The 17621-nt window shown below is 49.2% G+C and overlaps 4 protein-coding genes across 5 annotated transcripts; 2 read left to right on the forward strand and 2 right to left on the reverse strand.

Annotated features, from left to right (window-relative positions):
- Positions 1-1035: 1035 nt before the first annotated feature.
- On the forward strand, positions 1036-6868 carry LOC117838669 (cytochrome P450 714B3). Its single transcript, XM_034718793.1, has 5 exons — positions 1036-1561; positions 4480-4706; positions 5320-5567; positions 5712-6057; positions 6145-6868. Exons 1-5 carry the CDS (start codon positions 1243-1245, stop codon positions 6565-6567), a joined length of 1563 nt encoding a protein of 520 aa, XP_034574684.1. The 5' UTR covers positions 1036-1242; the 3' UTR covers positions 6568-6868.
- A 557-nt stretch (positions 6869-7425) lies between these two features.
- LOC117838670 (protein transport protein yos1-like) lies at positions 7426-9749 on the reverse strand. Its single transcript, XM_072290867.1, has 2 exons — positions 9557-9749; positions 7426-7832 (listed from the first exon to the last, which is right to left on the reverse strand). The coding sequence occupies exon 2, from the start codon at positions 7828-7830 to the stop codon at positions 7594-7596; it is 237 nt and encodes a 78-aa protein (XP_072146968.1). The 5' UTR covers positions 7831-7832; positions 9557-9749; the 3' UTR covers positions 7426-7593.
- A 3662-nt stretch (positions 9750-13411) lies between these two features.
- LOC117838425 (probable calcium-binding protein CML27) lies at positions 13412-15398 on the forward strand. Of its 2 annotated transcripts, none has more exons than XM_034718452.2 (2): positions 13412-14120; positions 15099-15398. In XM_034718452.2, exon 1 carries the CDS (start codon positions 13519-13521, stop codon positions 14086-14088), a length of 570 nt encoding a protein of 189 aa, XP_034574343.1. In that variant the 5' UTR covers positions 13412-13518; the 3' UTR covers positions 14089-14120; positions 15099-15398. The 2 variants fall into 2 exon arrangements, with proteins under 2 accessions (XP_034574343.1, XP_034574344.1); XM_034718453.2 differs by having other exon boundaries at positions 13412-14116.
- A 492-nt stretch (positions 15399-15890) lies between these two features.
- LOC117838424 (protein YCF54, chloroplastic) lies at positions 15891-17621 on the reverse strand. The gene is made up of 3 exons (XM_034718451.2): positions 17239-17621; positions 16914-17149; positions 15891-16265 (listed from the first exon to the last, which is right to left on the reverse strand). The coding sequence occupies exons 1-3, from the start codon at positions 17446-17448 to the stop codon at positions 16073-16075; spliced, it is 639 nt and encodes a 212-aa protein (XP_034574342.1). The 5' UTR covers positions 17449-17621; the 3' UTR covers positions 15891-16072.

Genomic DNA, 17621 nt, shown 5'->3' on the forward strand with positions numbered 1-17621 from the left:
TTAGCCTATGTTTAATACTCCTAATTAACATCCAAACATTCGATGTGACAGATGCTAAACTTTAGCAGTGGTTATCCAAACGGGACCTAAGTATGAGACTAGGCTACCTCAGTCAAATTTTTTGATACAATGAGTATGAGACTAGCGTGGAGTGAAGAGCTAGTCTCTCTCACTTTTTGATGCAACTCTCTCACAACACGATCTTCAAAGCTGCCATGTACGTAAGATCCACATCAACTATGATCTATCAACTAACTTATACCATTGGAGACACGCTAACTTATGATTAGTTGTTGTTTAAGTGTAAGGACCTCAATCATCAACTATCATGGACACAGAGCACGCGTGAGGATGATAGGAAGATGGTAGGTCTTCGGCACAAAAGGATTGGGTAAATTGCACCCTGATTAATTAATCCATATTTGACCCCTATAATTGGCATCCAAATCCTATAGAAGTAAACAATATACTTGGATCCAAACGACTCCTCTGTTCAATAATGTACATATGGATATACAATTCCGCGCATGCATAGCATCTATGCCTTGGACTAACGTCCATAAGATTTTAATTTTTTGGGTACGTTCAAAGAAGATGCAAACCATATATAAATCCCTTGTTCTTTTGTCCTTATCTGTACCTTATTACGTCAGCTTTTTTTCAAAGCACAATACAGATTGACGTCTGTAGTTATTCGGCAAGGAGTCATAAGATGCAATTGCACCAGATGTGTTTGCTAATTTGAGAGCTCCATGCTAGTTGGCACATGCAAAATAAGGACATTTTTTTGTCGAAAAGAAAGACTTTTGTATCCTAAAAGATAAATATGACCAACAGCTTACGCAAAATCTTATTCAAAAACATGATTGAACCTTTTGAAATCAACACTGGATAGGCATGTAGTACACTCCGGGTTTCAATCGTGGCAGCGGCAGCGCGGCCCACCCGCTCGCAGGATACACATGACGTGTGGTAAGAGTGACGGCCCTCTTGCAACTCCTCCTTTTGGGAGCCTTTTTATGCCAAAGTTGGCATTTGGACTCTCGCACCTTCCCCTAGTAGTCCAGACTCCAGACCCCCTCTATATACACATACCACCACCTTGGCACCTTCAGCAAACACAACCAACCTGGCACTCTCTCATAGCTAGAGAGAGAGAGGCGTAGAGATAATCAGATCGTCAGTCAGAGAGAGGGGGAGCTATATATAGCCTGTATCATTGAGGAGGAGGAGGAGAGAGAGATGGAGCAGGTGGCCATGGCGGTGAAGGTGTTGCTGAGCCTGTGCTGCGTGGGGGCATGCGGCCTCGCCGTGTACCTCTACTACATCCTCTGGCTCGTGCCGCAGAGGGTCCTCGCCGAGTTCAGGCGGCAGGGCATCGGCGGGCCGCGGCCGTCGTTCCCTTACGGCAACCTCGCCGACATGCGGGAGGCGGTCGCAACCGCGAAGGCTGCGCGCGCGTCGGCGCGCCGCCCCGGCTGCTGCTGCGGCGGCGGCGGCATCGTGCACGACTACCGGCCGGCCGTGCTGCCCTACTACGAGAAATGGAGGAAAGAGCATGGTAAGTACGTGGCTTTCAGCTATGCTTTCGTGGCATTTGGTGCTTGGTCATGTGGCATGCACGCGTGGTTTTATTTCTTTGATGCCCAATTTGAGTGTGTGCTATGATTCTTGCTCTAATTTGCACTCGATCTGACGATTATTGCTGGGCTACTGCTGTTAATCTTAATTATGTTTCACTGCTCCATGGAGGGAGATCATGATTCATAAGCCAACGAATCATTAGAAGAAACAGAAACAAATCACACCTGAGATATGTAGTTAGGAGCTAGCAGAGACGTCCATTCATTCTAGCTTTTACACGCGTTCAGTGAATGTGTGTTCTGATATCAGTACGTATAGCCAGCCACCAATGCGAGAAGACAGTGAAAAAGACAAGGTTATTAAAAAACTAAACAATGTTGGTCCATTGAACCACTGGGTAGCAACTGGTGACAAGCTGCAGCAATGGAATCCAAGCCCCTATGTTTTGGTTAAAGAAACCAATGAGTCAGCAGAGGGGTGGCGCTACATGTTATCCCAATAATTGAGCCATCACTAGGCTGGCCACTCCACATGAAGAGACGACCATGTAGCAACAGAAATCCCACCACTACTTCTTTGCTCTTCTGTCACCGAGTGCCATCCTTTTCAAGGACCCGGCGGTACTGATGGCTGATGGGCGCACATCCAGTTGAGCGATACTAAACTACCAAAAATAACTCCGCCATCCCATGTCCATGCTGATCCTACGCTAATTGTAGCTGTTTCAACGCTAACAGCACAATCAACGGGGTCCATCATCTCACGCAGCGTAGGCTAGCTACTTTTGCTGTTGCTGTTACTGTTGTGCAGCAGGATGAATTAGGTGAGCTGGCCATCACGATGGGAAGCTCCCCTGGACGCTAGCGGCACGGAGAGACGTCACGAGAGAACAAACCTACAAAGATCTGAAACCAACAAATCGTAAAGAAAAGCTGGGGTGGGGTTGAGGCGATGATTTTGTTTTTAGATCATGTCCTGTAGTTTTGGCACGACGCAAAGGGGTCAGGGTTGGGGTCTTGGAACTGGGAGCTAGCCAAGTCGATGCTCCATGCTATGCTTCCCTGAAAGTAAAGCTGAGCATGAGTTGGGATAGTTGGGATATTTAGATATTATTCGCTAAACTTTAGCAGTGTCACATCGGATGTTTAAATACTAATTAGGAGGACTAAACATGAGTTAATTATAAAACTAATTTCAGAACCCTGCGCTAATTTGCGAGACGAATCTATTAAGCCTAATTAATCCATCATTAGCAAATGGTTACTATAGTACCACATTGTCAAATCATGGACTAATTAGGTTTAATAGATTCGTCTCGCGAATTAGACTCAATCTGTGCAATTAGTTTTGTAATTAGCCTATATTTAATACTCCTAGTTAGCATCCAAATATCCAATGTGATAGGTGCTAAACTTTAGCAGGGAGTATCCAAACGGGTCTAATTTTTGTTGTTTCTTTTTCCCCTTTTGAAATATATAGGTTTTTTTGTTGCCTCCCATTCCTCATAATTGAATGAATAGTAGTACACTAACCGAGTAACGTAAAACCGCAACGACGACCAATGGGTATCCACCCAAGGAAACATTTCACAATCAGGTCACGTCACGGCGGCATCACGGAGGAAGAGGACATTCCATTATTGTATGAAAATTGTATGGAAGCCAATGTATCGCCCGCAGGCCGCAGCATGGCCCCTGTCCTGACGCACGACACACGAGCCAGCGTATCACATCAGTAAAGATGAGGCGGCTCGCGTAGCTCCATCTCTGTTCCTGGGCTCGGTCGTGTAGCGCTTCCTCTCCAGATCACTCCCCGAGCGAGACCGGTCAGAGAGAGCTGAAAGGGAGGGCGTTGGCGTGATCGGCGCCGCGGCACGTCGGTGTCGCGGGTGCCGCCAGCACGGGGCGCGCGCGTGCGGCCCCTCTCGCAGCCCACGCGCGCGCAGGTGGAGCGGGGCCGCGCGGGCGCGTGCTTTTCATCGCTGGTTCTGCTTCACGCTGGCCTGCCCGCCTGGCCGATGGCCGATGACGCTTCGTCGTCCAGCCGTTGCGATGTGATCTCGCATCCCCGCTCGAGAGGGACGGCGGCCTGGTGGGAAAGGAACAACCGGGACGGCAGGCAGAGAGATCGGCCGTTCTGCTTCGGTTTGGTTGGCCGGCTGGCTGCCGAGCGTGGGTTGGCTCCTCCGGGCACGCGTGCTCCGCCCGCCTCCCGGCCGGTGGGAAGAAAAGTAGCGCGGTTACGGATGACGAAATGGGAAGCCGAGTACCGGACGACACTGTAGGGTGCCCACCGCCGTGTCGCATTCCCGGCGAGCGATCCCGCTGATATTTTCCCTTCCATGAATATCTCGTGAGCTGCCGGTGACCGGCAGGCCGATAGCCACCACGTGCCATGAAATTTGTCTTCCTGAAGCCAGATCCCACGACCCTTACGGAAAGAATGAGGCCAGGTGGGGCAACAGAAAAAAAAAAAAGTTACTCCCTGCATGACCATTGAACAGAAATTTGTCTTACAGAGTATACAGATCAGAGAACTGGATGTACCTGGACATAAAACTTTTTTTTGAAAGATCCCGGACATCAAGCCCTGGATGACCATTGAACAGGATCAGTAACTCTGCAGCTTCCTCAGTTTCTGCAGTACTAGTAAGTCGATAACAGTGCCATGAATGATGAATAGACTGTCATCAAATGTATTTTATTTTCCATAATTGAGCATATAATACAACCCCGTGGCTGGACCCCCGTCCACATCTATTTAGTACTTGATGAAGATCAATACCGGATTCCCATTAACCTACTAATTTGGCTGTGGCAGCTTATTCAGCAACTAGACAGTGACCGGTTGAGGAACAGGCCGAGCTGAAGCTGTCAGGTTTTTATTGAAATGCAGGCCCCATATTCACTTACTCCATGGGGAACGTCGTATTCCTTCACGTGAGCCGGCCGGACGTGGTCCGGGACATCAACCTCTGCGTGTCGCTGGACCTCGGCAAGAGCTCCTACCTCAAGGCCACGCACGAGCCGCTGTTCGGCGGGGGCATCCTCAAGTCCAACGGTGAGGCATGGCTGCACCAGAGGAAGATCATCGCCCCTGAGTTCTTCCTGGACAAGGTTAAGGTACGAGGCATCAAACTGTCCCAACGAATAAGTACAGGTAATTAACTGTTGTACCGTAAAAATATTGTATGTAAACAAAGCTACGCAAACATATCAATTATGAAAATTAAAACTTTGAGATGCTGCTCACTTGCCCGCTCAAGAGTTGGCAATCCTGAAATGCTTGCTCAAAGAGAGCTGTATTGCAGAAAAAGATTTAAAGGCCATCTGCCGATAAATTTCAGAGGTTTCAGATTGATACAAGAGCATTAAAAGCTGTGACCCGTGGGCCTCAGCAATTAAGCTGTGGGTCTATATGTGCCTGCTTATTTGCAAACGCAATTCAGAATGGCAGTTCAGTATGAGAGCTGGTATGAAAAACTGCAACATTCTGATCAAGATAGATAATGTGTGATAAATATTCTAACTAGGACAGCTCCCAACAGCAAAACTACGATGTTCTGATACAGCTAGATAATGTGGGGTGTGACTCCAGTCAGGAGTCAGGACCACTTCAGTAACTCTGCATTTTTTACTCAGCTCTTATTGCAGTCACTTAGTTCATTAGCTGGAGGCAGCAGACAGCCATGAATTTTGAAATTTTAGCCTAACCCTTACGCCTTCACATATTCAGGGCATGGTGGATCTCATGGTCGATTCTGCACAACCACTGCTCAAGTTGTGGGAAGAGAGAGTTGACAGAAATGGTGGGATCACAGACATTAAGATCGATGATGACATTAGGGCCTACTCTGCAGATGTGATCTCTAGAACATGCTTCGGAAGCAACTACATCAAAGGAAAGGAAATTTTTATAAAGATAAGAGAACTACAGCAGGCTGTGTCCAAGCCAAATGTGCTAGCTGAAATGACTGGCCTAAGGTTAGGGAAAAAATAACTGCTGGTTTAGAAACATAACACAAGTACATATTTGATTTTGCGCAGGAATAAAAAAATACATTGTTGTCAATTCAAAGCGACATATTGGTTAAAAATACCTAAGGGGCATATTTTAAATGCTTGCAGGTTCTTCCCTTCGACGAGGAACAAGCAGGCATGGGAGCTTCACAAAGAAGTCCACAAACTTATCCTAGAAATTGTAAAGGAAAGTGGAGAAGACAGGAACTTACTAAGTGCAATTCTTCACAGTGCAAGCTACAGCAGGGTGGGTATCGCCGAGGCAGAGAACTTTATAGTGGATAACTGCAAGAGCATATATTTTGCAGGATATGAGAGCACAGCTGTCACAGCTGCCTGGTGTCTAATGCTCCTTGGGCTGCACCCAGAATGGCAGGACCGGGTACGAGCAGAGGTGCATGAAGTCTGCAGAGGCCGGCCATTAGACTCCCAGTCACTTCAGAAAATGAAAAATGTATGCTCTTATCCTATCCCCAAGTGTTCAAAAAGGCACTGCTTTGATTTGCTGTAACATGCCACTAACTTCTGTTTGCCAATTTAGTTGACAATGGTGATCCAGGAGACCTTGCGCTTGTACCCAGCAGGGGCCTTTGTATCAAGGCAGGCCCTCCAGGACCTGAAGCTTGGAGGTGTACATATACCAAAAGGTGTCAACATCTACATCCCTGTCTCCACAATGCATCTTGACCCCAAGCTATGGGGCGCCGATGTGAAAGAGTTCAACCCAGAGCGCTTCTCTGATGTTAGACCCCAGCTACATTCATACTTGCCGTTTGGTGCTGGGGCACGGACCTGCCTAGGGCAGGGATTTGCTATGGCTGAGCTCAAGATCCTCATCTCTCTTATCATCTCCAAGTTTATTCTGAAGCTCTCACCACACTACGAGCATTCTCCAACACTTAAACTCATTGTTGAGCCAGAGCTTGGTGTGGACCTCACGTTAACAAAAGTGCAGTGTCTATAGACTAAGAGGAGGTCTGCAATTCAACACGATAACATTAGTCATACTATGTGATGGAAAGGAAACTATGATCTGATGAATGCAGCTACCAAGGAGGGAGGGGGGAGGGGGGGTGTTGTAATTTGTACAGAGATATCCCATGATATTTAGGCTTGATCTTTATCTTGTTCATGTTCGTAATAAGTCGATAGAGAAATGGTGCCAAATGAGGCAATCATTTGTGCCAACATTGTATGGGAAAACACTACAGCTATAGAATTAGTACCAAAAAGAATATATGTTGGAACATTATTAAGGTGTTCAATGCTCGAGCATGCCGATACAGATGTTGAATTGTTTGTTGAACAAAAGGGGTGCTGCGCTGCATACCTTACATATGAACATAACCTGAACCTCTCTGCAAGTTGCAACAGAAATGAGTGAATAGATAATTTTTCTTCTCCACTTGATCAGCATCTGTAGCATTGAAATGTACTGACAGCATTTCTGAATATCAAGGGAGCTGAACGTGAATTAGAATCAGATTGAACCCAGGGTAGTTTCCATAGAAAAGATCTGCAACTGGTAAACTGAGAGTGGAATATAGATAAGACTTACTTACACAAAAGGTTGGTTTGTATCACCACTCAGCCTAAGGTAGTAGACAAATGCCTTTAGCTGTAAAGCATTATCCAACTGCAAAATAACACTGACCCTGAGCACTAAAATAGGGGGAGGCAACCATAAAACATGCTCATAAACAACAAATGTGTCAGCAATTCATAAGTAAGAACAAAGGAAAGATAACCACGCGTAATGCATAAGACACATTTCAAACAAATTGATCACACTTGCACACAACACATACTTTGACAGTATAAATGCTGAAAAAACTGTCTTCTGACCAGAATTAATTTACCAGAACAATAACAGAAATCCACATTGGAGCCAACACAAACATATTTCCAGCAACTTTGAGTATAATTAACTTTTACATAATGCTGGAACTGATATTGATCCAACCCAACAGCCAAAACTATACAAGGAGGCTCAGCCTGACACCAACTTCACAACAATGATAAGAACATTAAGGGCTATCAAGGGCATCCTCAGAAATTGCGTGGCGTAGATAAGCCCCACGATCTGGCCCTTCAACGACTTTGTTTGCCCGTTTCCTGACACTTCAGACATGCTCCATCCCCTAGGAGCAAGAAAACGGTCTTCGTTCAGTATCGCCAACGCATTTGCGAGAAGCAAAAAACCCTCTAGCAACGTCCACAGTCCCATTCCTGCACACCATACTTCTGTCAGTTCCAAAAGATGTTCTTCTTTATGTACGCAGATCACTAAACACTCTAAACACCATAGTAAAGGTAACAGATTACTCCATATGCACGAATTCGACATAACAAAAGGCTGCAACATCCTGGTAACTAGACCAGATTAGAGCAACTCCAAAAGACCCCTCAAAACCTCCCGAAAACATGTTTTAGGGAGAAAAACGGAAAACTGCCGCTCCAACAGCTCCCCCTTCCTCGCCGAAAAAATACAGGGACTCTAATTCCGGCTTCCTCGCGACGCATTTTTGCGTGCAGCGTCTCTCCCCCAATCACCCCCGAGGCAATCCTTCCCGCGGAGGAACTCGTCTCATTTTGCCCGCTCACGCCAGTTCGTGGGAGGCGGCAAGGTCTGCGGCAGCGGCGGCGAGAGGGATGCAGATGCAGCCGCCACGGTCAACTGCTCCCGTCCGACCGGGGCAAGTACGGCGCGGCGGCGGGAAGATGCCCCAAGTGCTGTCCTTCAGGGCGAGGGGAGAAGCTGAAGGCCGGTGCTACCCTCAGCCTAGGCACGTACCTTACCGGAGCAAGTTCAGGGTCGGATGTGAGCCTGCGCAGGACGGACGGCATGGTGCCGTAGGAATCAGCGGCGAGGCGTGCGGTTGAGCAACCCCAAGGCCGAAGCGAAGGAGCGGCGAGACCGATTCGACGCGGCGGTGGGGCTGGAGCTGTGTGGAGATAGACGGTGCGGCAGCAGGGTCGTAGCAGCAGAGATGAGTGCGCGGAGGTGAGGCCGGAGCATCTCCTATGCGGAGAAGCCACAGCGCAGATGAGCAGCAGTTGCGGCGCAGCTCAAGCGTGCAGCGGTGGTGGAGCAACAGCAACAGCGGTGGCACAGATGCCGTATCGCCTGGGCAGCAACGGCGGCATACGGAAAAGATAAAGGAAGGGAGCGGATAAGAAAGAAAGAATGGCTGTGAATAAAAAAAACAGAGAGAACAAAATGAAAGAAGATAAAATTTGGCCGACTTTGGCATCAATTTTGGAAGTCAAGACATGATCAAATTTTATCATACAATCCGTTCATGTCATGTCCAAACATAGATCGATCCGTTTTGATCAAGATCTTTGTTATGTTTTTCCCCAAAAATTAAAGTTAGCAGCTCCAGAACTTGGGAGTTTTATCACACTAACCAGGGACTTAGATAGGATCCATGGTGGCAAGCTGGTCCACGCGTGCTGACGTGGCCAGTTTTAAATATTAAGGAATTTATTATTTGGGATCTGTCTGGAATGACATAATTTTGGGGGAAAAAAATTAGTAAAGCTCCCTACATAATTTTGGGGAAAAAAATTTTGGGAGACCCTTGAAGATGCTCCTGTAATCTTAAAAATACAGTGTTGTGTCAACCCCACCAGATAAGCCATTGTAATTGACGTGATATACCACAAAAGTTGTGTAAAAGTAAAAGCTACACACTAAGTAATGACTCTGATTCAGGACTCGGTTCAAGAGATCATAAACACCAGCTAGAATCGAGCCGAGAAAGCCCCTGATCCGCGAAGATCCTCAGCCTCGCGCCATCGCGGCACCAACACAGTAGCCATCCCTAATTCGTATCCCCCAAAGACGGGGAAACCGGGTTGAAACCCTAGCACGCAAGATCTGACGCGAGATGTCGAGGCCGGTGGCGAAACGCATCTCGAATCGGAAGCTAACCAGAGAGAGGGCATACCTTAAGAGCGAGAGCGGCCGCGGCGGCGGGACGAATGGCGAGCACCGGTGAGGCGACGCAAGCAGTCGTGGAAGGGCGGAGCGCCGGCTTGGCCAGAGGAGAGGGGAGCAAGGGCGACGACGACGGCCAACACGAAGATGCGCGTAGCCGGACGTTCCTTCGGCCAGTACGAGTTCCGTTCAAGTTTCATTTTCTCGTTTTTGGCGTTTGGAACTTTGGGATCGGTATTGTTCGGTAAAGTTATCCAGCCCAACTCAACCTCGGCAAGGAAACTAGATCAGCCCATTAGCACGCCTGAGTGCACCCATTCAATGGCCCAACCAATCCCACACCCAAGCCAACAACAATTTCAAAACTAAGATCGATGCAAAATTAAACCCATCATCCTGTCTTGAAAAAGATCCATCGTACAATACAACATCCCATTTTTTCGACCATAGACACAAACTTTGACGTACATACGTGGATGCGCACTCCTATAAACACATGCACGCGTACATTATACTTTTATAAACGCCTCTGCAAGACTATATCATGAGATAAACAAGATAACCACAAGCGTCTTTTTTTTAAGTACTTAACCACAAGTGTCTTAGTGTCGTCATTCACATGGTTTACTATCAAAAGAGCAATTAACCATTAATGCAGGCACTGGTGCTAGAGTCTCGAAATTAGGTAAATGGGTTCCGCTACAAGAGACCTAGCTCAATTCGCTACGATATCCTATCTCTTGAACACTAAACAATTTAGATGGAAATTTTTTTACATAATTTAGGGTGTTATCATGCATCTACCTTTTTTCAAACATATCTTGTATCTAACCGATGTATGTATAACTGTACAAATGATTTGGCTTTTTTTCACGCCACATGATACATAAAAGTTGTTTTTCTCGATAGTAATAGTATACTCAAGTTTAACACCAAACTTTATTGCGCTCTATTGATTAAACTTCTTGTAGTGGGACCTGTCTACAATGGTTTGGATTTCTGATTCGGTATGGGTGTTCATATATCTGGCAAATTATTCTTTTAACCAGTTGACACCATTTGTCAATCTCAATATAGTCTCCACTCTTTCAAATACTACATCTGTAGAGATAATGATGTGCGTATGTTATAAATTTTTTTCCATCTACGTTGAGCGTCTATTTTCTGACTTTTATGTGTTCCTAAAAAACATTTAAAAAATATATAGAATCATGTTCCTCTCTTGGTACCGGTGAGGCTGTAACAGGGAGAACAGCCTAACTGCCTTCAGCCACTACACCGACCCGCCGGCGCCGTAGGTGGATTCAGCCATCCAGGGGATCCATTTTGGTTGCACTTTTTGCCGTAGGAAACGTCTGCGGGGAGTTGATCCGCTTTGTAGTCGAGAAGTCGATGTGGTGCACCGCGACATCGAGCAGCGAGTGATAAACACGGGAATCCGAGCTACCGCGCCGCCGCGACACCAGGCGCCGCAGCACGCAACCGGGACAAGGCAGCGTGCGAACCGCGTCGACCCCGCGGGTGGTTAACGGCGCGGGCGCGTCCTCATAATGTGCTCGCCCACTTGGCGCTGGCGTTAGGTGATGGCACGCGACTGCTACCGGAGGCGCGACCGCGGCAACGCGTTCGTAGTCAAATCCACGCGCCCAGCGGCAGATATCCCGGTTGGGCGGCTCCCTGCCTCGGTGCCCGGCCTTTTTCTCTGCGGCCAACCGCGGCGCGGCGGTGCCCACATCGGCGACGAGGACGACGGCCCACGGCTGCTACACGCCACGCGGGAATCGTACGTACAGTACTCGTGATGGAGCGGTGGAGCCGCCCATGTCGCAGCAGAACCGTACTACAAGACTCCATGGGTCACCGGGGTCAGGTCATCAATCGGCTGGGGGGCCAGCATCGTCTCTTGAAGACGTGAGAACTTTGATGAGAATGGAAACCTGATCGAGCAGGAGGGTTTCCTACTTTCCTTTTTTCCTCGCCCGGTCGCTTCAGAATTATTTGGGGCTCCAACCAAATGCAGCAACGGCAGCAGTAGTGTGAAAAGCAGAGCAGCGCGAGAGCCATGAACGGAGCAGCTGTTACACGTCTCATCTCATCAGTGCGCCCCGAGATAAGGGATGAATGATGGCGCTGAGACGCAGACACTAGATTTGGTTATTCGGCGTCGTGATCGATCGACGTAGTTGGAAAGCACGCACATGCTCGCGCAGGGCGTTGGACCGGGCACTGGTAGCTAGCCAACCGACGGCGAGGAAGGAGGAGGTAGCCGCCGGCCGGCGTGGTGAGCACTACCGGCCGGCGGCTCAGCCCGCGCTGCCGAAGTGCCGAGCCGAGTCAGAATATTAACGGCAGCCGCGCACAGGGGCGCGGGGCAGGCCATGTGGCCTCACGTTCGCCGAGACGTCGACCCGCGTTTACTACCGCTACATGACCATCGCGGCGCGCGCGCGGACACACAGCGCGCGCCTTCGCGCGCGGTGGTCCCTCCGTCGATCCCCAGCGCCTCCAACTTTTCTCGCCAAATCTGCCGTACGCAGTCCAGGGTTTCAAAGCTTTGATCGCATCTGCTGCTCATTTCGCCCCTTTTGCCTGGGACATATGAACTCATGATCGGCGCCCGTCAAACTCAAAACTCCCCTGTCGCCGCTATGACACGCGACTTGGTGACATTTCTGCCGACGAAACGCAAAGACGGCCGCAGCATCTTGGCTCCGCTGATGGTGCCCTCTTTGCGGGCGATCTAGAAACGAAACGAACGCCTTTTTATGTAGCCGCGTGCTGTTCCAGCCGAATCAGACTTGAGCAGACTTGTCGTTAGCCATCTAGATGGCGAGACGGGTAGTGCGCTGTGCGCGCGCGGTCGTTGCGCGCCTTTCCGCCCTTCCGCGATGACTGGACGATGGGCAAAGACGCGGTGCCCTAGAAAATTGAAGGGAGTGGCCGGGCGCGCTCGTGGTTTACTTGCTCGGGGCAGACAGCTGCAGCGGGAGCGAAATGGCTATTGTTCTTTTTGGGTGCCTGATGAGACGAGACGAGGCGGTGGCCTGAGTCACGGGCACGTCGTCGATGCGGGGCCGTCGTGCTCGGCACTCGCGGAACCCGGGAACATGTTTGCCCCCGCTCTCACCGGTCCCGGAGCTCCGGCCGTCCGGCGTGCGCTCGAGGCCTCGAGTAGTTTACAGGGAAGCAGAGCAGAGCAGAGCAATGCGGCGATGGGATCGGAGCCGCGTCGTCGGCGCCCAATCGGCCTTTGATTATTCGTTCCGAGGGGAGGAGAGCTACCGGGACGTGATAATTGGAGACACGTGGGGAGGTGAGGTGGTCAACGACGGGCGGTAGATTGGAAGAACCGCACCGATCGATGAACTGATTGGGATCTCTTCAACTGACGGAAGGACATACTCAATGTTGACGAAGCAGGACCTCGCGCTCACAGGCCAGAAGGCCAGAACCGCGGACGCGTCCAAGCACCCAAGCCCCTGGTCTCACTGGATCAGAGTTTAATCAACGCAAACAAGTCGCCAGAGTGGAACGGTGGGGCTGGGATTAGTCAATGCCTATCTAGACGAACAATTAACTCGTATGTATAACGCCAATAATATAGTCAGCTTCTCCCATTTTTTGACTAAAAAAATGCGCATGACACTAAGTAGGCATCTTAATTACCGTGAGTCTGACAAATGTAGGTTATAGTTTGGTGATCCCATATTGACCATATGTCATTGAAAACATCCAAAAGCGGGACAAGTGGGAAGAAGGAGAAGATATTCATTTGGCGTTGGCCCTAAAAAAAAGAGGAGGAGAGTTCGTTTGGCCCGACCCGTGGCCCTGATTCCCCGCCGCGTTTTCTCTATAAAACCCGCCCCCGCAGCGACACCCAACGAACACCAGAAAAATCCACCCCTCGCATTTGCAACGCCCACAAACCGCCGAAGAAAGGAAGAGAAAGGGGCGCCGCGAGTCCACGCGACGATGGAGAACGCCGCTCCTCCTCCCGCCGCCGCGAAGCCGTCGCTGTCCAAGAAGCCCTCGCCGTCGTTCCGCCTCCGGAACGGCAGCCTCAACGCACTGCGTCTGCGCCGCGTGTTCGACCTCTTCGACCGCAACGGCGACGGCGAGATCACCCTCGACGAGATGGCCTCGGCGCTCGACGCGCTCGGCCTCGGCGCCGACCGCTCCGGCCTGGAGGCCGCCGTCGGGGGTTACATCCCGGCCGGCGCCGCGGGGCTCCGCTTCGACGACTTCGAGTCCCTCCACCGCGCGCTCGGGGACGCGCTGTTCGGCCCCATCCCGGAGGAGGTGCCCGAGGAGGACGACGAGGGGGACATGAAGGAGGCCTTCCGCGTGTTCGACGAGAACGGCGACGGCTACATCTCCGCCGCCGAGCTCCAGGCCGTGCTCAAGAAGCTCGGCCTGCCAGAGGCGCGGAACCTGGCCACGGTGCAGGAGATGATCTGCAACGTCGACGCCGACCGCGACGGCCGCGTCGACTTCAGCGAGTTCAAGAACATGATGCAGGGGATCACCGTGTGGGGCGCCTAGCTGCAGCACTCCTGCGTCGTGTTGCCATGTATGTATGTATCTAGGCAGCGCTTCTCTTCAACCCGGTGCTTCTTCTTCTTGATCGCGCAGTGGATTCGTCTTGTTCTTGATTTTGCTCCGTTTATGGTCGTAGTCTTCAGAATTTGGGGCAACAACAAAGCCCCACAGGCATTGTTTCCTGTTCTTGATTTATTTAACCACATTATATTACACATGTAAGAAGAACGTTGACCTTGACCGCTTCCCTCCAAGTTGATCTTCCTTCACTTTCTTGGTGCTTTCGCTCACCTATGCCTCTCCCTCACTCTATCGGCGTGTCTACATATTCAGATGCGTCACTTGAAAAGGTTCTTTTTAGAAAACATAGCAGTTTCGTCATTTGAAAGCGTTCCTTTTGTATATACTTTTGCCCCTCATTTTTCCGTGAATCAGTGTTTAAGTGAATGAATTAGCCAAAAAAATAAAATAAAATAAAAAGGCCTGGTTAATGAGCCATTTTAAAATGTCTACTTCTCCGGTCCTGCAAACATCTATAACTATGTCCATGACATGGTTTTTTTATTCATAAGCTACTACTTAGCAATAACACAACTCATTGCAAGGACTCTAAAGTTCTTTATATATTCATCATTGACATACCAGCATAACCCACATGCATGCGCAAAAATGGAGTCTTGGCAGCTCCACATGGGCCATGTCTTCCCATGGCTACCTACTGAGCACGTGAAGATCGCTACACCAACCAAGCAATTCTTTTCTTCAGTGCCAGCAAACTAACCGAATTTTCAAAGAAACCCACTTCAAGACTGCTGCACCAGCCAAGCAAATGTGTTTCTTAACCGGCAGCAAGCTAACAAAACACTCAAAGAAACCCACTTCTCCACATGCTTGCATCATTGCATGATGTGCAGCACTTCATGCCTGCACATCACTTTCTTCTATATTATGATTACCATTTTCAGCTTAATTTGCCATGAATCCTTGGGCATTAATTTCGTTTGATTCTGCAGGTTCTGGAGCATCTAAAGACTGGAGGAGCAACCACAAGATCAGTAACTTGTGCCAAGTTTTCAAGTACTATGGGTTGTGTTAGTTTGGTAGCTTGGGAATTAATCATGTGTGTATCGTCAGAATGCAGTTGATGACTCGTTATTTCAGTGTGTTCTAAGTTCTAACTGTTGTGGTTATCTCCCCCAATGATGTAGGTACTGCACTTCTGTCGTGCGTCCAATGCTCTAATAAGCTTTCTGAACATTAGACATCCAGTTTATCTATCAACTGAATTATTATGAACATGCTGATTTCTGCTATGATCTACTTTTCATCTTTCTTGGCATGACTAACTTCATACCATTACACGCTTTTAGCAACAAAGCGTACCTTCAATAATTATCAGCGTTTGGTATATCTATAAAACCAGTTAGTTGTATCTATGTGTGCCTATCTGCCTGAGCCCAATTCCATGGTGATTTAAAATTGACAAAATGGCAACAGATTTTCCTGTCGGTTTAGGCCTTGGATATGGCTATTAGTAGTGCCGTCATACTATGAGCGTTTACGTGGTTAGTCTTTCCTATTATGACCCCCCTACCCCCCAACCCACCCCCACAAAGAAAAGAAAAGAAAAGGAAAAAGAATACACCTCTATTTTTATTTCAGGACAGGAAGCAATGTGAATAAAATTTTACTTATTTGTGACTCAGAGGTATCTTTTTGGCCTGGTAGACTGAGCAAGTGGTCAGTGCCTTGTGTTATAACCTACACAGAAATGTGCATCTATCAAGAAAAGATGCCATCAGCCATAACAAAACCATGACTTTCTAAAAAAATTGGTGATTATTTGGTATTACCAAAGCTCTGCATCTAATTCAGCTAACTGTACTCGTACAACCTCAAGTGCTACATACTCATCATCAAAATTAAATTACATTCATCACTTACATGGAAGAAATCTTACATTCCTCGTACAGATTGCTGCTTATCTCTATGCCGTGCCATTGCTGGACTTTGGAGGCAAGAAGGGCTTCCACCATCCAAACTCATATTTAGGATATGGAGCTGTCCATTTCTCAGGCTTGTCAAATTTCAACTCAACAGGGTTAGAAGCCAATGCCTCTTCAACTGATTCTGCGTCGAACTGGCCTTGTAAGACCCTGTCTAGCCTTAACTTCATGAAACTGTGGAAGTGAAAGAAAGGAATGAAGAACATTAAGGGTTCAGTACTGCACGACTGCCACATCAGCTGAAAAAATGGACAGAAATAGACCAAAAGGTAACCTGCCATTGATCATCTCAGTGTGTCTTTAGCTTATGAATTATTTGTCTATGACTAGACATATCGATAGCAGCAGGACAAAGATGGTGGTGGCCACTGACATCATGTTAGGATGCACATAGTCACAGCCTCACAGATATCATAAGGTCAGCACATTCAAAGGTCACTTGCTGATGAGTGTGGACCGAACGTAACTATGTTGCAGGATTACCAAGGGCTAATGCTGTAGGTATACCCACATTTCAAGTGGTGCCATTGACTGTTGACAGTAAACATATTACAGCTAGATGGTAAGGTGCAATCAGATGCGAACCGCACACCAAAAGCCAATGCTGGCCATTGGAAGATGCTGATTGTCTGACAATTACAATCGCAGGCATTTTTTAGATTTGCAAGCTCTATGAGCATGACACTATGACAGTGGCATATTCACACGGCGCCATAATAAAGCGATCGCTGGCTTTGGAGAAACCACGAGGCAAGGCAAGCATATACATTTGGCCATTTGGGTGGTATTTAAGCAGGGCTTGTTGGATGCATAGACACTCACGTGATCCAGTTGCCGTCGTTGGAGACAAGCGCGACGGCGGGGCGCTTGAGGCGCTTAGTGATGTTGGGGAACCTGTCCAGGAACTTGGGCTCGATGACGAGCCAGAAGTCGCGCTCTATATCGCGCTCGGCGTAGTTGCGCAGCTTCTCGGCGAGCTGCTCCTGGAAGTGCTCCTCCTCGTCCAGCATGAACTTGGCGTTCGCCACCAGGAAGTAGTACGTCTTGGGCTTCTTCTCCTGTCCGCGAACGCCACGTCACAACAACTGAATTCTCCGCGCATATGCCATGGAGTGGTGTGCAACAAGAGGGAATCAGGGAATCATACCTGCTCGGGAGGCTCGTGGGAGCCTTGCTGCTCGGAGTCGACGGCGACGGCTCGGCGGAGACTACCAAAGTGCCGCGGCGGGTGGGAGACGGCGACGGAAGGGGACGGACGGGTGCCGGGCGCGAAGCAGGCGCGGGAGCGGGGCAGCGCGGTGCGGGGCGGCGCGGGGGCCGCGCAGGGGCGGAGGGAGAGCGTCGCGGGAGCCACCATTGGCTCCGGTCTCGGCTTGGCTCCGCGCGGCGCCGGCGGTGGAGTCGCGGTGTCGGACCGAGCTGAAGTGGACTGGGCGTCCCGGACCCGGAGAGGATAGGGGGAGGGTGCGGACTGCGGAGGCGGAAGGCCGGATGCCGGAAGCGGAGAGCCTTATCTGCAGCCTGCAGGGT

This window comes from Setaria viridis, chromosome 9 (genome assembly GCF_005286985.2).
Source record: "Setaria viridis chromosome 9, Setaria_viridis_v4.0, whole genome shotgun sequence".
Classification (NCBI taxonomy): domain Eukaryota; kingdom Viridiplantae; phylum Streptophyta; class Magnoliopsida; order Poales; family Poaceae; genus Setaria; species Setaria viridis.